Source organism: Podarcis liolepis (assembly GCF_965112155.1).
Source record: "Podarcis liolepis genome assembly, chromosome: 1".
Taxonomy (NCBI): Eukaryota; Metazoa; Chordata; class Lepidosauria; order Squamata; family Lacertidae; genus Podarcis; species Podarcis liolepis.
The window spans coordinates 75,962,401-75,983,388 of NC_139554.1; the positions used below are offsets into that span (position 1 = coordinate 75,962,401).

The 20,988-nt window shown below is 40.5% G+C and overlaps 1 protein-coding gene and 1 long non-coding RNA gene across 5 annotated transcripts in view; one reads left to right on the forward strand and one right to left on the reverse strand.

Moving 5' to 3' along the window:
* Positions 1-4,853: 4,853 nt before the first annotated feature.
* LOC310705392 lies at positions 4,854-16,456 on the forward strand. Its single transcript, XR_014525232.1, has 4 exons — positions 4,854-5,304; positions 7,119-7,177; positions 10,841-10,940; positions 16,193-16,456. It is a non-coding gene; the product is annotated as an uncharacterized lncRNA (long non-coding RNA).
* LOC310705361 (mucin-5B-like) overlaps positions 5,330-20,988 on the reverse strand; it is a 46,109-nt gene continuing 30,450 nt past the window's right edge. For all 4 annotated transcript variants that reach the window (XM_083500052.1, XM_083500051.1, XM_083500053.1 and 1 more), the window contains 16 exons: positions 20,428-20,678; positions 19,421-19,604; positions 18,605-18,812; positions 16,463-16,641; positions 15,064-15,133; positions 14,830-14,954; positions 14,382-14,413; positions 13,207-13,384; positions 12,293-12,397; positions 11,517-11,557; positions 10,779-10,901; positions 9,879-9,974; positions 9,218-9,346; positions 8,704-8,743; positions 7,270-7,393; positions 5,330-5,769 (listed from right to left, as the gene is read on the reverse strand). In XM_083500052.1, the coding sequence (XP_083356178.1) occupies positions 5,604-5,769; positions 7,270-7,393; positions 8,704-8,743; positions 9,218-9,346; positions 9,879-9,974; positions 10,779-10,901; positions 11,517-11,557; positions 12,293-12,397; positions 13,207-13,384; positions 14,382-14,413; positions 14,830-14,954; positions 15,064-15,133; positions 16,463-16,641; positions 18,605-18,812; positions 19,421-19,604; positions 20,428-20,678 (2,051 nt within the window). In that variant the 3' untranslated portion in view covers positions 5,330-5,603. The remainder of the gene's footprint in view (positions 5,770-7,269; positions 7,394-8,703; positions 8,744-9,217; positions 9,347-9,878; positions 9,975-10,778; positions 10,902-11,516; positions 11,558-12,292; positions 12,398-13,206; positions 13,385-14,381; positions 14,414-14,829; positions 14,955-15,063; positions 15,134-16,462; positions 16,642-18,604; positions 18,813-19,420; positions 19,605-20,427; positions 20,679-20,988) is intronic.

Here is a 20,988-nt window from a genome sequence, read left to right on the forward strand (position 1 = left end):
CCATCTGTCATGGATGCTTCAGCTGAGATTCCTGCATTGCAGGGTGTTGCACTAGATGACCCTTGGGGTTCCTTCCGACTCTACAATTCCATGATTCTGCTGCCTGAGGTGGCTATCTCACCCTGTCTAATGGTAGGGCTGGCCCAGTGTGAGAGTCACTGGACACATCTGGACTTACTTTGGAGGAAGCATGAATAGAATTGTCTTGCAGGAGTCCAACATTCGCAGGCAGTGCCAGATTTACGTATAAGCTAAACAAGCTATGGCTTAGGGCCCCACTCTCTTGGGGGACTCAAAAAAATTTAAAGGGGAAAAAAGTGGATACTTCTTAATTGTATTTCAGTTCAACAATTACTTTGATAAAATTCATATTTTATTATGTGTAAATGGCTTTAGATACCTATTAGGTCCATAAATTACCATATAGCATATATTCAACACAAAACACAGTGGCAATTTGTTGTTGACAAAGGACAGCTGGACATATATAGGGCCTTCAGTAGCTCAGGGCCTCATGAAACCTAATTTCAGCCCTGTTCGCAGGTCCAGAGTTTGTGCTACAGTTGCCATGTGGAAGCACATCCTGCTATTGCCCAAACTTGCAGCATTAATTAATGATATCAAAGAAATTAATTGATATCAAATAAATTGTTATAGCCCAATACAGTGAAGAAATACTTTGATATTCATTGTGGTATCCATTGAGACATATTGAGGTGGCTCCAAATAATAAGTTCAGTACGTAGACTCTGACTCAGCCTTCCCGTTCACTTACGAGGATAGTCAACTAAGTGTAGGGATCCTGAACAGGCTGATACATGGAAACAGGGAACAGAAAACACATTGAAAAGTTGGATCAACTTTTCTTGAATTACATAGCTGTTTGTTCAAAGGTGATTTGGAGTTGGGCGACTCCATAGATTTTACAGATTATGTTAAGAGAGAATGGGGCCCATTTCCAGAGAATGAGGAAGTATGCATTCTAAAGATCAAGGATTGCATTCCTAAGCTATAATAAATATGGTTAATAAATATGGCTGTGATCTATAGAAATCCCCTTGGTAATGGAAACTGCCAGTCAGTTTCCGGGTCCAATTCAAAGTGCTGGGTTTGACTTAAAAGGTAAAGGTAAAGGGACCCCTGGCAGTTAAGTCCAGTCATGAACGACTCTGGGGTTGTGGCGTTCATCTCACTTTACTGGCCAAGGGAGCCAGTGTTTGTCTGCAGACAGTTTTTCCAGGTCATGTGGCCAGCATGACTAAGCTGCTTCTGGTGAACCAGAGCAGTGCACAGAAATGCCATTTACCTTCCCGCTGGAGTGGTACCTATTTATCTACTTGCACTTTGACATGCTTTTGAACTGCTAGGTGGGCAGGAGATGGGACCAAGCAACGGGAGCTCACCCCATCGCGGGGATTCGAACTGCCACAATACCTCCAGGACTGCCACTCCTCATGTGAACTGACCAGGTTCCTGCTGTCATCATCTGAGGCCCAATTTTTGTGTGCCTCTTCCATGAGAGGTCCAGAGGGTGGCAGCACAAGAATAGGCCCTTTCTGTGGTGGTTCCCTGGTTGTAGAATGCTCTCCTCAGGGAGGCTCACTTGATGCCTTCATTACATTTGTTTAGGCACCAGGCAAAAACAGTCTGATTCTTCTAGGCCTTTGGCTAATTAAACAAACAATGGCCTTTTAAACTTGGGGGTACTGTTTTGGTTTGTTACAATGTTATTAATATTTGTGCTTTTATATTGTAAACCACCCTGTGATCCTCGGATGAAGAGTGGTATAAAAATTTAGTATAAATAATAATAATTTATCTAGGGAGCAGTTCTTACTGGGTAACTGTGTAGCCCTTCTGTCGGATACTTTCATACAGGCACTTAAAAAGGGTTCCTATAAAAATAAACCCTTATACAGAGAAGTTTCTTCCCTCCCCTTAACACTGCTTTAAAATCCCCCCTTCTAAATGGCATTTCTTCTGAAGTTATAATTCTAACTGTAGTACAAATGAAATAAAAGAATTTCCCTCTTAGCTAGACTCTCAGAAGTAGGGCTAAGAACTTCATAAGGAAACCATGTATGACTAACATTTCGCCACTAGGAATAAGAGCACTCCTGCCACTTTCATGGAAATTGTCCAGCCTCACAGCTTCCTCTCAGAGCACGACCAACATAAAATCTACTATATATTTCAGAAAGTTATTTGTTTATTTGTCTGTTTTTTAATGCATTTTGATACCTCTTAAAATATTGTAACCAAATTTTGTACAAGGGTCCCTGAGATCAAGGAGCAGGTTTTTGTCTGTGTTTTGTTACAAGTGGACACCTTTTTTTGAATAAAGATGGTGGACTGAATATTTCAAAACTGCACTGATTTTAACCACCAATTTCAAAACTATGCTTTTTTATTTTCTTAGAACTCCATAGCAACACTGGGCAGATCTTGCTGATGAAATGTATATATCCCATCCTACATCCACCCTACAGTCCTCCGTCTGTGTCTTTGAGGGGATTTTTAGATCACTGCATTGCAGGGGTTTGAACAAGATGACCATTGGGGTCCTTTCCAACCTGTTGAGTCTATGGTGATCCACTACTGAGGATGCCAGGGAGAAGTCAGAGGGGGTTCTTCTACCTTGAGGAATTGCACAGAAAGAATAACAAACTGCTACTTCTCCCTGTAATGAAGTACTTAAAAAAAAAAGTCTGCCTTCTGGACAACTCTTAAAGATATAGGGATCTATGAAATTCATTGTCCAGCATGACAGCACCACCCACCTACAGACACACACTTTCTAAAACACTTGCTGGAGTAGCCACATTTCTAACATACTAGTAAAATCTATTGCACTACCATCTTTGTGTAGTCTGGTATGACACCTGCTGGTGAAGAAGTGGCAATAGCATTAAATTGTTTGGATCTCCCTTCAACTGTGTATTTTTGGGTTGGAAGCAAAGATTCTCTAATACTAATATCCATAATTGTTGTGATACTTATAAATAATTCCAGAGGGGCAGCCGTGTTAATCACTTGTGTTACTTTTGTGGCACATTAAAGTTTGAGAGGGCACCCATCTAGTCCATCTGCTTGGGGCATAATAAAATGTGGTTGTCTTTAATTTATGACAATATGTTTATTGTTGCTATAGCTTAGAACACAAGCTTGCAAAGTTCATAAAACTTTGGCTGGGGACACTTTGCAAGCTCACAGCCTTTGCTATGATTTATGGCACTAGTAATGGCAAGAATTCTGGTAGTGTAATCATGACAGTCTTGTTTCGAGCTTGAGATTTGTAGAAGAGGTCAGCTCCTCTACGTGACCTGCTTATTTAACATCCAACCTGATTTGCTAGCACAAAGCTGACATGGTGGTTAAACGATATGTCAAGTCTTCTCATTTGTTTACAGGGCAGTTATGGGACAGTTAGCATTTAGCCTGATTTACTTACCGGGTAATTTACTTACAGCTGGCTCCTCACCTTCTTTACTGCTTCTCTCCCACCCACCCACCCCCACTTCTGCCCATTTCAGAGAGATTGAGACTGCTTGCACATGGTTGCTACTGAACCACTTCAGTAGGAGACTAGTTCCACATGCTTCTTCACATGCTCACCTCTATGAGTGCTCACTCCTTCTCTCTCTCTCTCTCTGTGTGTGTGTGTGTGTGTGTGTTTGGGCATACAACTGCTTCTGCCTGCTTCAATTAGAGAGGCTGACCATTGTACACCTATGTTGATGCTGTCTGGCTGAGTCAAAGAGACTGGCCACTGTGACCTCATGCTGGTGCAGCATGCTGAAGACTAAGCCATTAGAACTTAGGGCTGTGTGCATACTACTACTACTATTTCCTTTGCACCAAGCATGCTCATGCTTTTGGTTTGAGAAGCAGTGTACATGCAATGTTAGCCACAACCCACATTTATCCTGCTGTTGTTTTTATGAAATACTGATGCAGTATTTGAGGTTGTAACCAGAGTCTGTGAAAGCTTTCCTAGCTGCTTCTGGCAGCTTTCTAGCCAAGTTGGAATGCAAAGCAAAACATAAACCACAACACACTGTGAATCTTCAGTGGGTGTTAGCCTAATGCTTGTGGTGTGAGAGATCTTGTGGGAAATCACAATAAGTCAAGACTATTGGAATTCAGGAAAGAAAGCATTTCCTCAGCAGAAAGAGCTGTGTTGGAGTCCAGTATAACCTAGAAGTTTCATGCAGGTGTGGCAACTTTTGAATATTATTGTACCTCAGGTGTTTCCCATAGCTTAGTGCTACCCTAATAACATATGGCTATATGTTGGGTTTCTATTATATAGACTCTAAGGAAGGCAGGACACCAACTTCCTGTAAGCTGATCTAACCAATCTGGACCACAGTACACTACAGTGAGAGAACATCTACTTGTAGGGCAAATAACGTCATCAATCTAGCCAGACCACACTTTGCAGTGGAAGATCCCCATTGCCTCTAATGCCCAGTGTGACTGGCCAAGCTGAACGGTAGGAAGATTTCCTCTCAACCGAATACCAGTTAAAAGTATAAGGAAAACATCTACTCAGTGATGTGAATGAAATTATGCTAGGAGCAGCTATTAAACAACCTGGTTGTAACTGTGTCCCAAATATCTCCCAGAGGAGGAAGTAATGTGGGGAGGGGAAAACATGAATATTATGTTCAGTGTGGTGGTGAATCAGACAACTGAGTTAATCACACAACATCTTATCCAGAAGGAGTTAGCAGAGTTGTGGTTAAACTGGTCATGCAGAGGTTGCAGAGGCCGCCCCCGCTGCTAAATACCTTTGTCTGCACCCTACCCCTGGCTCCATATCAGACCCACATTTGCCCACATTCAGTATTGAACTTCTACCCACATTCCACATCATTTCGAGGGTTCTCAGTGTATTTACCTGAACGCAGCGAGAAGCCCCCATCCATCCTTTGTGCTGGTCAGTAGAGACAGTAGGGAAAGAGTCTCTGGAAGTGGTGCATGTGGCCCCTACACCAACTGTTTAATTCCAATGATAATAACACGCAAGTAAGGGCCACCCTCTTTCATAACTGTGTCCGACTCTTACATTGAATACAGTAATGTTCTTTGTTTCTACAGATCCAGAATGCTACACTTTTACAAGTAGAAAACTCCTCCCCCCCCCCGACTTCCACAATGAATTTCCAGCCAAGTCTTTCACCAATCTTCTTGGGAAGATTTTAACGGTGTGTGTTCACATTGTGAATGTTTACACTACTAATTCTTCTCTGTCAGGTCTTTGAGAGTGAAAGAGAAGAGGATATACTGTAGCTGATCTAGGTGAGGTTATTGCAACAGAATCAAGTCAACTTGGAAACATAGTTTATTTGACAAATATCAACATTGTTCTTTGTCATTCAATTTCCTGTAGCAATTGGAATAAGAAACATGATTACAGGGATGAATCACTTTGTAAAAAAATCCTAAACATCTCATATTACAGGAGTAAAAATGGATATGTGAATGCATGCATGCATGCACGCATACACTCAATTGCACACAACTGCTTGAAGAATTTTTTTAAATGAATAATTCAAATAAAGGCAAAACATTTCACCAACATTTTTTGGTTCATATTTCTATGTTGGGCATTTAGTTTCCACACAGCTACACTCATCTACATGAAGATATGTGTATTTCATATGCCTCCTTTTGCTGCAAACCAGTTCGACTCTCACTTTATGGTATTTTGTGGCATGGCAACATGTGCATCCATGCTTCATTTTGTGAGTATCAAAGGAATATCTGAGGGAGAAAGCACAGGTGAAACGTTTTGACTGATGTTCCTCTTTACACGAAAAGCAGCCAGTGATGTCAAGTCAAGAAATAGTTTTCTAGCATTTATTCATTAACTAAGTGCACTGGTCCGTGTTTTTGGTTTAGCCCAGCCTTCATCAATATGGCGCCCTCCACATGTTTTGGACAACAGTTTCCATCACCCCTGACTGTTGGTCATGCTGATTGGTGGGGATTGTAGTCCAAAATATCTGGAGGGTGAAAGTTGGTTTAGGCCATTATGCTCCACTTTCTTCCCTCCCCACCAGTGTTCCATGCTAAAAACATTGAAGGAAAAAAGATGGAGACTGTGTGGTTTTAGATCTCTGGGGAACTCTGCTTCTACTTCCATTTCTGTTGTCCCCCCAGATCTGTGCACAATGTTAACTTTCTTTGACTTGGCTTGTAAGCCACTAGGTGGCTTGTAAAACTCATAAATATTGTCACTATCAGCAGAAAAAGGCAGCAGCAAGGTTTCCTAGCAGATATCTGCTTCCATTGCTAATAGAGGGGTGCATGCTGCTTCTCCTGCTGTCCAGCTCTACCAAGACAACAGGAAAAAAACAGAAAGAGGAATTGCAGAGTCCCACTGAGTTCTTGACAGGTTGCAGCCTGATCTATAAGAAGACACTGGGTATATACATGTGTCTCTCACAAAGGAGAAATACCCATGTAGATCACAACATTCAGTGCTTTTGTACAGTGTGACAGTTTGAGTCCTGATTATCAGAAGCTTTCCACTATATTCAACACCTGTCTGCTTCTGAAATCTTAACCTGGGTCTTGCTCAAGCTGCTTAGATACCACCTACACTTTGGGGGTCCTACCCCTGTGGACTAAATTAACAGGCTGTTAGAAGAACTGGCTAAAGGCCTCTCAGTGCCTATTCTTTTGGCGTAACACCCTTGGAAAATAAGGAACATGTTACCACTACTTTTCACTGGGGGAAATAACACATTCTTGTTCAATTTATTGGAACATCCAGTCAAGCGATTGTGTCATTATACCAAAAACCAGCCTTTGGAGAATAATTTAACGGCCAGTTAATTTGTATTATCCTGGACTCGTGGCAACATGCCAGACAGGTTGACCCATAGAGACCTTGTGCACATACTAGAGCAGTTGTGCCATTGGCTCACCTGATTTTTCCATAAATCTTGCAGTAAAATGATAAAATTTTGAAAGTCTCTGCATGTGTAGTGAAGCAATCATATGGTAACAATATAACTGTGTGTGCAAAGTGGGCAAATTTGAAACTCACCTACTTGTTACAAGTCCAGGGTGACTTAATAGTGCAACTATTATTTGCTATTTTACAGAGGGTGGCAGTGGCAAAAACTGAGGTATATTCATGCTCCAGGCTCATTTCCAGAAAATGGTAAGCAAAGAGGCACAAAGAGTGAATGCTGTGTCTGTGTTGTGCTGTAGAAGTCAAGCTGACTGAGACAGGTGGAGCAATCTTTTACTTACACAGAGTAGGTGTTGCAGGATCCTCCACAGGAAGGAACGTTGATAGGCCTGGCTGATTTACAATTCTTATAAACAATGAATTGCCTCTTCAGGTTAATTGTACAATTATGTGACAAGGGGGTACCTGAAAATGAAAGGGAAACAAAAATCCTCAAATAACTTTACCTGATTGGAACTTAAACTATCAGGAACTAGTAGCTTTGAACTTAAAAGCAGTTTTATCTATCATTTCAAATGTAGCTGCTCATTCCACACACCCCCCCTAATATATGCATTTCTGTAGTCATTGTTTGGTTGCAGGGTTACATTGTAAAATTCAAATAAGTGTGCATTTCAAAGGATGATTCTGTTTTGGTTCTCATATTGTTATGGAAAGTGCAATTTTGATAGATTCAGCTTTAAACGCAAACTGAATCAAATATTTTTCCCTGCCCTAGATTTAACAGGCCTCTTTGAAGAACTTTAGATGGCTCTTCTTTTTGCTCTAATGCTATTATTAATAATCAGCTGACATCACAGAAAACAGATTAGAGAAATGGATTTTTACTGGTATTCCATTGTGGTTTTGTGGTTTGGTTTTGTGTTATTGTCAAGGGGATGTCAGGAGACTGCAGGTTCTTCCACAGGTTAGGAAAAGGACTCGAGACGTGAAATACAAATAACTTTTATTCACAAAAGTAAAAGCACAACCAAGTTCATCTATGCTAGTCTCCCCTAGTTGAAGACATTGCTGGAACTGGCATCTGGCCTCCCTTCCCTTCCCTCACTCTGGACTCTTCTCAAGTAGCCATAGACTGCAGCAAGGGAGAGGGATTCCCCTCTGGGCCTGTCTGGCCCGTTGCTCAGCAATGGGCAGGACTCTTCATGACCTGGGTGTCAGTGGAGGAGGAGAGCTAGCTGGAGCCGGACTGCTGAGCAACAGAGGCAGTATCTGGCTCCTCTCTGTCAGTCTGAGCTCTCGGTGCCCAGCCCTGTCCTGGAATGGCTTTCTTCTTCTGACTCTCTATGTTCACTCAAACCTCCTGCTTCAATCACCTCCCAGCTTGCCCCTTCTGCAGACTGGTCCTCCATGTCCCACCACCAATGTCCTGGGCCCAAGTCTCTTTCCTCTGTGTCATCCCTGGGGGGCTCTTGGGAGAGCAGCGCCCCCCCTCTTCCTCATCCAGCCAGTTCCTGACAGTTATGTGCAGTGATTTTTTTCTTTAAAAATGTTTAGGGGTACTCTCATTTTGACTCAAGAAAATCACAATTTTATAGTTCAAATCGGAAAAATAAATACAGTAAATGGACAAAAGTACAAAGATTCACAAAATGTTTAGGGGTAGGCGTACCCCTGTGTACCCTCAGGGAAAAAAGCACTGGTTATGTGCAAATTAGGACTTTATAAAAGCTCTTTTGCTTTCATTCATGAACTGTTGTAAAGAACATACTCACATATCTCACAGCATCCATCAGCAGCAGTTTGAATAGTTGCCTATTTTGAAAAGAAACATGAGAATATGTCACATTATAATATTAGTGCTTCATACCTTCATATTTCTCCTTTTTTTGCATGTCACTCCTTTTCCTCCTTTATGTACAGATTATAAAACTTTGAATCCATCCATTTTGCACCTGCTTTGTTCCTTCCTGCTCCTCACAGCTAACTCTGGAAGGCTAACCAGCGATGATGGTTTATTTCACTCACAACCAATCATAATCTGAAGTCAATATTCAGGAATATGGAGCTGTTCCATACAGGGATTGAACCTGCAGCCTTGGCATTATGAGACCCTGCCCTAACCGACTGAGCTACCTGTTAGTGGTTTAGTGACATAGATCCCCAAACACAAACCAGCCAGCCTCCTTCCGTCTGGCTCTGGAAGCCAAATGAGTTTTCTACATAGGGTTAATAATAAGAAATGTGAGTTGAACTGATAAAAGTAAGCACTGCTATAATAATACTCACTGGGACACAGTTTGATCGATCAAACACTGGGCAGGATATTATTGTGGTACTCAATATAAATTGATCTGATACCCTGGTGCATAGATACTGAGTACAGTTATCCTGTGGATCCTTGTAGGTCTTCCCAACCTGTAGTAGAAAATAATATTCAGAAATAGGTGCTATTGAGCAAAAGAGCTGATCTTCATCTATATTTTCCTACATTTTATTTTGTAAAAGCTCCTCATGCAAGTGTTAATTACATGAATGGTGCAGTGCCTAGTTTGGCTCAATAGTGGCTGACTACAGAAATAGAACAGGAAGTTATGTTTTAATCATGGCATTCACTGGTGGTTTCTCTCCTGTTCTGAAGATCAGGAGGGTCAATTCAAATTCCCTCCTTTCCCACAGACATCCTGGGTGAACTTATGTCAGCTGCAAATCTTTCTTCCCTAGTGCCTGTCCTATCTGTATGAAAAGTTGTTTTCTTCAGTACCTGCATTTTGGAATGTATAGAAGTATCTCACTATTGCTAAAATCTAATTTCATGAAGGCATTATATTCCATTGTTACACATGAAGCATTCTCAGTTTTCAAAGAGAAGTCTCCTTCAAACTGTGTTTTTGAGCTGAGTAATATGGTCACATCAAAACAATTGCTCATAAAGAAGGTAAACACATACCTCAATGGCCACTACCCCAGGTGAAAGCTTTGTCACACATGCTGTCTGCACACATTCACCACAGCATTTTCCTTCTTTCTGGATATAGTGGAACCCCTGAGGATGAAAAGATGCTGATGAAAGGATGGAATGAGCTGTCAATTTCAATTCCCCCAGTTTCTCGTTTTTCCAGTCTTAAATTCAATGGTCCACATTTTGAATTTTAAAGAAGATCTTCATGAAAATTCACCAACATTTCTCCTTATAAGCACATTTTTCTATGCAGTTTTGACTAATGTTCACATTTTTGCAAGTGATTTTTAGATTTTGGGCAACCCCTACTTCAGATTCTGATGGACTTCCCAGTTTGGGGTGGAATCTGGACTTGTGAATGGAAGCCCAGAAACTACTTCAATCCACAGAATTGTCCCTTAGGCTTCCTATTCTATCTAGCTCAAGAAATATGAGGTTTAGTATCTGAACAAAACATGATCATTATCTAGCATTTTTATTAACTAGCTGGTGTTAATAGTAGGCATCACAGCTCTTCCCTAAGTTTCCATTCTGGTGTTATTTTACTTAACCCCCATCTTTTGGAACCACCATGTGTTAGTCTGATACATGCAGTGATGGATCATCTTTGCCCATAATGTACATAAGATTCATCAGATCTTCCACTTTTCTCTCTATAGAAAAGCAACCTTTTATGGAAGCTTTCTCCCAGTGCTTCTGTCTGGAATTGTTGTTGTTGTTGTTGTTGTTGTTGTTGTTGTTGTTGTTGTTGTTGTTGTTAACTACTGTAGAAGGGAAGCTATTTTCCAATCAGCTGCTGTTCATTACATTTGTCTAACCACAATAACAATGGCAAGGTAAGCTGAGTCAGCAACAGAGGAGAAGTTAGTCATCAATGTGTCTACCTACCTGTTGACATTCAGTAGAACAATTAATTGGAGTGCACTTAATTTTATTGGTTTGGGTTTTAGGATCCTGTGTTACAGTGCAGAAGCATTCATCACAAGAGTCTGAAGGTACCACTGATCCAGGCTTAAATGAGAGATGGTAAAGCAGAAGGGGAATTATCTGGTAAGTAAATCCAGCATATTAACACAGAAATGCTATTAAGCAGCATGGGATTAGTGAAAGGGTGTATTTAACTAAGTCATACTCAAACTTTAGTTCTAAAGCCACTGCTTTCAATGGGTCTATTCAGAATAGCTGGATATAACTCAAAGACTAACATCTAGCATTAAAGTAGTAGATAGGTAGCCGTGTTGGTCTGCCATAGTCAAAATAAAAAAATTCCTTCCAGTAGCACCTTAAAGACCAACTAAGTTAGTTCTTGGTATGAGCTTTCGTGTGCATGCAGAAGTGTGCATGCACACGAAAGCTCATACCAAGAACTAACTTAGTTGGTCTTTAAGGTGCTACTGGAAGGAATTTTTTTATTTTGATCTAGCATTAAAATAATTATTAGATTTTCAGGGCCAAAGAAGACACTATATTAAATTTCAAATTTCATTTGCCTATTTTAAAAAGCAGCTATAAAAGTAATAGCCCATTGAGGGCACTAAAGAGCCCACCTTTTAGGTTAAAAAGTTCTCCCACCCCTGAGCTAAAGGAATATCATAGCAGCGAATTAAAGAAAGCAGCAGACCTTACCTGATACTCAATTCCTTTAGATACACAAACATTTTTTGATTCTGTAAGTAAAAAAATAATAATGCTCAGAAACGTTGAGATTTTCTTGACTTCTCTCCTATGGGTTTCCTGGGTTCTTTTCTCCTTTTTCTACTATATTAGTTGTAGAGAAGAATCACTCACAAATTAGTAACAAAGCATTTTGATCCAGATAGTGAAAATACACATAATATCCCTCTGCCAAATGTGTTTTTAGCATTTTGTGACTAAGGCTGCACACGTACACAGATAGCATGTTATTCTAGAATCAATGGAGAGTGAGCACATGTTTTTTCAACATGGTCAACACTCAGTCTAGATCTATTGCGTATATTTTGCCCCAGAAGAGTGCTTCTTCGGAAACTAGTTTCATTCCAAAAATAAAAGCTCATTGCAGATTAATTCTGCATTTCCCCATAGGGTGCCCATTTGAAAACAGGTGTAGGTGTTAGTATCCACACCTGCCTAAAAATGAGGTGGATGGGTGTATACCATGATCCCTTTTCATTTACCCAGGGTATGTAGCGGTAGAAAAAGCCACTCAAGGGAAGGGTTTTCAAACACATACCAAGTAACAACTCCTACCTCCTTGGATGTAAAATCAATCTAGATTTAAAGCAGCATGTACAGGATGAGCATGAATGATTCCAGATTGGGGGGTGTGGACCTATATTTTCCCGATACAGATAGGTTAGTGCGTATGTTGCTTAACTGTGCTTCCACTCCAAAAATGACATGTATGTGAATTTATTACTTACTACAGACATGAATGGGACAACAGGCACCATCAGAAGCGGTTGCTACAATTTGGAAGCCTGGATTGCATATCTGTTTGGTTAGAGGACACGACCTTTCATTACATTCTGTGAATGAAGAACAGATAAAATATGAGGCATTCACTTTTTCTTGCATTTTGATAATATTGTAGGTAGAGAAACCCTATATTCTTCGTGGGCTGGCAACAATCTACTACTGCTTTTTAAAACAGTATTCACCTATAACCTTTATACCCCACCCCCTGAGCTCAAGGTGGCATATACATGGTTCTTTCTCTACACAACCCTGTTAGATAGGCAAGGCTGAGAATGAACTTCGTGGCTCAGTAGGAAACTGAACCCAGGTCTCCCAAGTCCTTGTCCAGCACTCTAACCAATGCAATGCACCACACTAGCTGGTGGTGATGAATATTTTTGAACAAAATGTTCTGGATTACTCATGCAGAACTGGTGCAGTGAGGACAGCATGCATTCTCTATACATTATTCCAGAAAACATACAGTCTTTGTTCTGCATTAGTAAATGCATCCCTAAAACTTACTGAAGTAAATAAGAGAACAAGAAGAACATATATTTAAAGAAGATTGAGCAATGTTTATTGTGAATATATGGGGGGGGGCAACTGTGTACACTTGATAACGCTGGCAGCATTAAGATAAATTCAACAGTGTAAATAAGTTTTGTTGGATGGAATAATGGAATAGTGAATGGTTTAGTTTATGTAAAATATGCAGGGATTTATGGTATACAAAATGAACCATGGAAAGAGAAGAAGGGAAGTCATTCATATTTTAAGGATGTTTAAATGAGTATTTAAAACTGTAAAACAAAACAATCTAATAAAAATTCTATCTATCTATCTATCTATCTATCTATCTTACTGAAGTATTGCTTACCACACACTATCTCTGTGCAGCAGGGATCCTCTGGCTGTATCCGCACTATAGGTACAAATCCTTCCTTTGTGCAAGTTATTGGCGGAGATCTTGCACAAATGTGGGGGGAACAAGAAATATCCAGTGTGTCCTTGCTACAGGTGCAGACCTGACAATCTTTTTCCCACCTCTCTCCTGGCTGTATAATAAATGTTCAAAAAAGGGAAAAAAGAAAAAAAAATGTTGATCAGAGTAATTAATCATTCTGGGGCTGAGTTTTTGATGGGGAAAGACCACAGCTCAGGGGCAGGGTACATGCTTTGGTAAGACTGGGATGGACTCCTATCTGAAATCTTGGAGAGCAAATGCCAGCTAGCATTGACAGTTCTGGGCTAGATAGACCTGTGGGAAAGTGTGTCTACTGTAGGGTTGTTCTGAAACTACTCTTAGTCTTTTCGTACACTTTCCTTCCTCAAACAAAGGCATAGTGGGTTGAATCTAGCACAGTCACTGAATGGGTGGAACAACTTCCACTTGTGCAGTGAAACTTCCTCTCCTTCTCCTCCCCTGTACACCTGTGCCTTAATCTGCTCTAGAGGTTTGGGTGATACCTCAGAGCAGATTTGGAGGGAGTGCAGAGGCATACACAGGGGGGGGGGAGAGAAAAGGGAAGTTCTGTTGCACTTGTGCAGTAACTTCACCCAATGGTTTCTCAATCCACCGTTAAGGAGCCAACTTTTCTCATTCTTCTATGGATAAGTTAACTAATATGAAACCATGACATGTGAGTTCCCAACCTGCTATAGAATGTGCATGACAAACTCTTGCACTATATTGGCTAACCATAATAAGCACAGAATGCTGTGATAGTTTGTCATACAATTGTGCTGGTTCTTGCATTGTATTTGCTCTGAACCAGTGTTCAGCAATTTTAGGCAGTATTAGCTTGTGGGTAGAGTGCAAAATATTATTCTGGCTGTATATCAGCTGTAGAACCCATCTTTTGCACGCCTCCTTACTTTGGAGGTCTTTAAGCAGAGGCTTGACAACCATATGTCTCCTACTTTGGAGGTCTTTAAGCAGAGGCTTGATAACCATATGTCAGGAGTGCTCTGATGATGTTTCCTGCTTGGCAGGGGGTTGGACTCGATGGCCCTTGTGGTCTCTTCCAACTCTATGATTCTATGATTCCTTACCTGTCTCAGTAGTCCATCAGTTCCTGTGCAGCCTACAAGTTAAAACAGTTGGAATATGAGGCAGACCATTTCAGAAAAGAAGTTAACAACACTGAAGACACATTCATATACAAATCAGGACCCCGAAAGGGTGTATGTCATATGAAAAATCATGAGAGAGCCACGGCCAAAAAAAGCATTGCTCACATTTCTAAATTGTGACATTTTCCTGCTTGCTCTATCATCAGCCAAGGATTGTTCTAAGGAGGCATTTTATCCATGCTAATATAGCTAACTTCCTTTCCCAGTTTTTCTTTCCATGGTACTGGCTTCATTGCTTCCTTATCCTTTCCAGGTTCCACTAATCCAGCATGCAACCTACATGCTGTATAGGCAGCTGGTGTGGGCGGGCAGTTTCATATGGGCATCTTGGGCCAACTGTATTCCCAATTTCCCCCAATTTCCTTACCACAGACAGAAACACAGATACTATCATGGTGATTCAATTGGATCATTCCATCTGGACAGAAACATCCTTCAACAAGGATTCCTGGAATGTCACCTTCTTCTGGATTTGCACCAACAGTGGTTTTTCTGTAGGATTGTGTTAACAGGATAAAGGAAAGGTCACTGAGCAATTATTCAGTTATTCATACACACACACACACACCATTTGATAAAGATTTGTCTTGCAATTACTCACCCACTATTGCAAGTGAGCCTTTCCATTCTTCCACATGGCTTATAGATTTGATCCCGAGAGCATCTGAGTTCTGTGAAATATCCATGCAGATTGAGTGGGGTAGTTTCATTCACATATATTTTGATAGATGCAGGGTTGTCCTGCTGCACTGGTTTTTTTTGGGGGGGCAGTTCTTTGTGTATTAGCCATAATCTTGTATGGATGAGCAAATGGACGTGGCAGTGGCAAACAACACTTGCCGCTACTTGCTAAGGATGAACACATTGATCTGCTTCAGGTCCATTTGTTCATTCATAAATCCAATCTGTCCCATTTCCACATTAATTAAACAAATGTTGTTATTTAAATATGTATTTTATCTCAGTGAACACATTTCTATTTTATCCTAAAAAGCACATTTAAGAATGTATTTTGATTTTTTTAATACAACAACTGTATTGTGAAATTCAGAGAAGTGTAAACTCTGAATGAAAATTACATTCTAATACATACATTTGTCTGAGGTGTGCGGATCAAATCGGTCCACGTAGGGATTCATAGAAATATATTTCCTCACATGATGCAGTGCACACACACCATTTGAACGGCAATGCCCATCAACTTTGGGGGAGCCTGATCCCCTCAAATATTTTATTGGGGGCAAAGACCCCTAGGAGTTGGCTCCTCTGCCTCTGCCTCTGCCTCTGCCTCTGCCTCCGCACAGTGGATGAGGAAAGGAAGTACGCAGAGGATTCACCAGTACAACCGTTGATGGTATAGTACTGAGTCGGGGTGTGTGTCCAATTTTCTCTGTAGAAGAGAGAGAGACCCAATCTTCTAAATCTCACTGCAACTCAAAGAGGGTAGGCTGTTGTGGCTGTTGTTGTGATGCAGAAGTCAAGGGTCATCTCTGGTTTAAACTCAAGGCACTGAACCTCAACAGCTGCCTAATAATGTCAGTCGCTGACGCTACCCTGCAAAAATTTGTTGTATCCACAAAACTAGTACATTAGGAAGAAGCCTAGCTTTCCCTATTTAGTTATTTGTTTATTTTAGTGTGAACATTCAGTCATGCCTAAAATGGTATAGCCCTCAGTGCAGTCTCTCTCCACTTCAAAAGATAATCTGTTTCATATTCTAATCCTTACAGGTTTTCTGAGTTGCTGGTTTTCTACATCTAATGATTTATATCATGTTCAATTGGACACAGATTTATAGGGATGAAGTGCCCTAAACTAGAAGACTGCAGTTTGGACCTTCTTTTCAAACCTAACATTATACTTTGGGAATTCAGATCTCTGTGTTCCTGAGAGGGGCTTATTTTAAGCTCGTAGAGCCAGCAGATAACAGATCAAGAAAATGTCAGCTGATAAAAAGGAATAAAATCAACAACCCTCTCCTGGGATGTCATTCAGCTCACCACACTTCCTGTTGGCTTTGCTTCTCCAGTCTACACAGATCCCATGATACCCACACAAGGCTGCATAGGCCTGGAGACTTCCACATTCCATGTTCTGCTTTGGTGAAGAGCAGCCATCCACAACACAGGCATCATAGTACGGCCGTGGCGGAACAGCATTGTGACATTCTGTAAAGCTCCTTGTTTAATTTAAAAAATGAAGTTTATTTACAGTGTGAACTAATGTGTTCCAAATAAGAGACAAAATAATTAAGGATGGAGATCTATTATTATTCTAAACTTGCTGACTGTAAGACTTACTTAAGAGAACAACTATGGATTGTGCTCAATACTGGTCAGACTAGACTCACTGAAACTAATGGATTTGATCAACTCAGCTTTGTTAATTTCTGAGTCTACCACAAGTAACACTTACTTAAATACTACCATACCTTATACTAATAATCCAGCATAAAATACATGTCTATTATAATTACAGCAAACCCTGCTTTGCATCATTACCAACACACACTCACTTTGAGCTGGTGCATAACCTTCCTTAGCTAGTTTTTTCTACAGCAACTTAATGGAGTTCACATGGGTATTTCTACTTCAAAATTAAACTTGAAAACATGCATACCTATTATTATTATTTTTAATTTTTAAGCAAACTTAAAAGCAACAACCAAATTTAATTGCCTCAGCACTTGGGTGTCCATCTTAAGATGGCTACCCTGGGAATAGTAAATGTTGTGTAGCACCCTGCTTGTGGTTAACGCTTAGCTGGAATGAAATATTCAACGCAGCAATAGAGAATTCAAAATAATAATTTATTTGTCAGACAAATAAATGAGAGGCACAGTGGTATATGGTTACCAAGCTCTGGCCTGGCCTCCTGCCATTATGGCCAGCACTTATATTCCCTTAATCCAGCCCCCTTTGCTCCTCCTTTGGCTGCTTCTGTCCAATCAGCCTGGTTGAATTTCCTATTGGCTGATTGCTATAACCAATCCTAAAAGATACACCCATATCCTCCTGTCCTTATATGGAACACAAAGAGCTATATATTGTTACATCTATAAATGACAAATAAGTAGTAATATATCTTACATGTGTCTCAACAAGGAATCTTAATTACCAGCTCACCTCTTGCCCTCCTTGCCCTATTGCCCTCCAAAACAAATGGTTAATCTTAAATTTTTATCTTAAACATATGTCAAGGATCTTGAGTTCACATCAACATTGAAAGATCTCCTTCATTTGAAGGTTTCTAAACAAATGCCTGACAACTATATATCAGGACTGCTTGGATGGCGTCTCCTGTCTGGCAGGGGGGCTAGGCTGGTGGCTGACTTAATTTCAGGATAAATACAACTCTTACAACTATATGAAATAAGAATCTAGCATTTCTTAAATCCTTTGCATAATTACATTTAAGACAATATATTTAATACATAACATAGGTAGCCTTTTAAAAGGAATAAGGCCTTTGTAAAGTAGAAAAAGGAACTCAGTAAAAAACCGCTTCAAAAGAAGCCTCTTCAGTTTACACCCCCCCCTTCAGCCAGCTGCTTTTCCCATTAGCTCTTCCCAACATTTATTGCCCTTTAACTTTCTCAGTTTAAGAAAGAAACAGCTTTAAAAAAGACTTCCCAAAAATGCTCTCTTTCTGCCAGCTAGATGCTTCTCCGTTGCTCTTTAACCTTAGAAAGAAGATCTGGCTCATTTTACTGGGAGGCACATTGGTATTATTTTACTATTTACTCATTCCTAATTATGTTTATCTCTGCCTTTTTTATCTTCTGTAACATGTAGGGTCAGTGTCCTCACTCTCAGCCTGTAATTCCCCCTTTTTACGACTTTGAGAATTGTTTTCTGCTATAAATCAAGGGGCCCCTTGTCTAGGAGGAAAACATTGCCAAGGTTCTCTAAGCAGCTGGTCTTCTTGCCTGGCATGAAACATTTGAAAATCTAAGCCCATTTAATTTAGGAACCTGATCAAGATATAAGCCAATATAAGCCTTGATTAAAAATGCAGTCTATATTCAGATGCCACATTTGCTGGGTAGGATTTAAGTGATCAAAACAAATCAATATAATTAGGAGGAACCTCAGTTTATGTAACATTCATTAAATATAACATTCATTAAAAGTGTGCTTTACCAGATAAGTTTACATAGGGGAGGCACTACACAGGAGGCCATTTTGGATGGTGACATTTGAGTCTGAAAAGGTGCCAAGTGTTGCCCTGCATCACAATGTCTAGTGATGAGGTCCATCATTTTCCAGTCCATTGCCATTTCTGTGAAAGAATCTGCAGTCTTGCCATTCCTTTTCATTGCATCATCTGTCTTTTTGTTGGTGCACGTACCTGGTAAAGAGAAGAAGGTCACTTCAAGCAAAGGCTAGGAAGGCACGAGCATCTGTAATCTTTCTACAAAGGAAAGTGGCAATTGCTTACCCATTGAGTCTGTGGAAATAAACATTGCTTGCCCCCCGCTCTCCCCGCCAATGCAAATAGCAATAGGGTGGAAAGGCATGGCAGTGGGTTGGAACAACTAATATGAGCCTGGTAACCAAGGGACAAGAAGGCGAAAGACACACAGGGAATACTAAATTTCGCATACTGATTTAAAGTAAACTAGAGGGCCTCTTCTTTTGATGCTCTGGATATTCTCTTCTGCATATATAGCCAAGAGGAAAGAAGAAATAAAGGAGCAGGGAGAAGTCCAAATATATGGACTTCTACATATAAAAAATTGGTGAACCTATACAAAGCTGCCTGATGGACAGAGCATGGGGGACTGAAGGGACCTTGGCTCCTAGGAGTTGGCTCCTATGTATGGAACGCTGTTTCTTTCTCTCTCCTCTGCCTCTCTCCAGTACCAACAAATATTTAAAATCAAAAGTAATGACAGAAATAAAAGGCTATAAACATAAATCTGGTGCATTCACTCTTTAGTTGTAGCCAATACTTACCACATAGCCCTTCAGTATTGTTATAAAAAGTGCTGAAAGGGAGGTTTACTTGAAAAGCGAGGCGAGTATAGGTGACATAAAGGCCCATTTCAGGCATTTTCACCACAACGTAGTGTCCAGAGTTGGTGATGTCAATGCCATCTTTTGAAAAACTCGGTGTGATTTCTTTATTGTTATATAGAACCTTAAGAAGTAATCAATTGGAAGAATCAGAGCAGGTCAAACATAGCATGTGAAACAGCCTTCCTAGGAAGAGCTATATTACCTTTCCAGCTGATGAAAAGGATACACGCATATATGAGATGCTTAGCACTATGTATATTTACACTAGCACTAATTTACCCACAGGATCACTGTATCTCAGCTCTGTATAATAGAAAATGGGTTGCCCTCCTGCTGCCATGTGCAGTTTGCTACTTCTTTGTTTTTTTAAGAGCGGTGATTTTTGTGCTCTAACTCTGGTGAGGGGGACACAGCTTTAAAATGCTACTTCATAAACTGAAGTACTATTGCTGGGGGTGGGACAGGAAATCTTTGTTTGATACGTGGCCATATAATAAAAATAAAAAAGTTCCTTCCAGTAGCACCTTAAAGACCAACTAAGTTAGTTCTTGGTATGAGCTTTCGTGTGCATGCACACTTCTTCAGATACACTGAAACAGAAGTTGCCAGATCCTTCTATATAGAGAGAAGGTGGGGAGGGGTATTACTCAGAAGGGTGGTGGGAATGGGTGATTGGCAGATAGCTGAGATTCCCACCACCCTTCTGAGTAATACCCCTCCCCACCTTCTCACTATATAGAAGGATCTGGCAACTTCTGTTTCAGTGTATCTGAAGAAGTGTGCATGCACACGAAAGCTCATACCAAGAACTAACTTAGTTGGTCTTTAAGGTGCTACTGGAAGGAACTTTTTTATTTTGACTATGGCAGACCAACACGGCTACCTATCTGTAAGTGGTCATATAATGTTCTGTTTACACACAGAGAATCTGATCAATGTTTTACCAGGTTGCTTTCTTCTCCGTTTTCAACTCCTCGTGTCAAAATGACTGTAGAGTGGTTGTAAAATATGAAAAGGCTCATAGAGCATAGAGCTCTCTCTGTGGCAGCGCAATAGTGATTGTCCAAGTAGATCCAGAAATTCTGAGAGACAGGTGTGATTGGTTTCATAAGCAGATAGGTGCAATTCCCATGGAAATTATAATAGGATCCATCAAATGTTACATAGTGTTGATTTCCCCATCCATTGCAAGCACCTAAAAGGAGCAAACACATACGGTTAGAATGAGAAGGCCACAGGCTCACAGAGGTAAACCAAACACTGTCAAACCCACCTGTCAAACCATCCATTCAAGTTGGAGACCATCCATTCATTAGCCTACCACACATATATCAACACATAAAATCAAAGGGACAAGAACAAAAGCCTCAAAAGGTACTATAGCAAGGAGCTTGAAGAGCACAGCTCCAGAAGGGTCAAGGAAATGTAGCAGCTGGGCCTGCTGTGGGTATCATGGATGCAGTAAATGTGGACCCTTGTTCTTCACCCAGCACTTTTTCCCACAG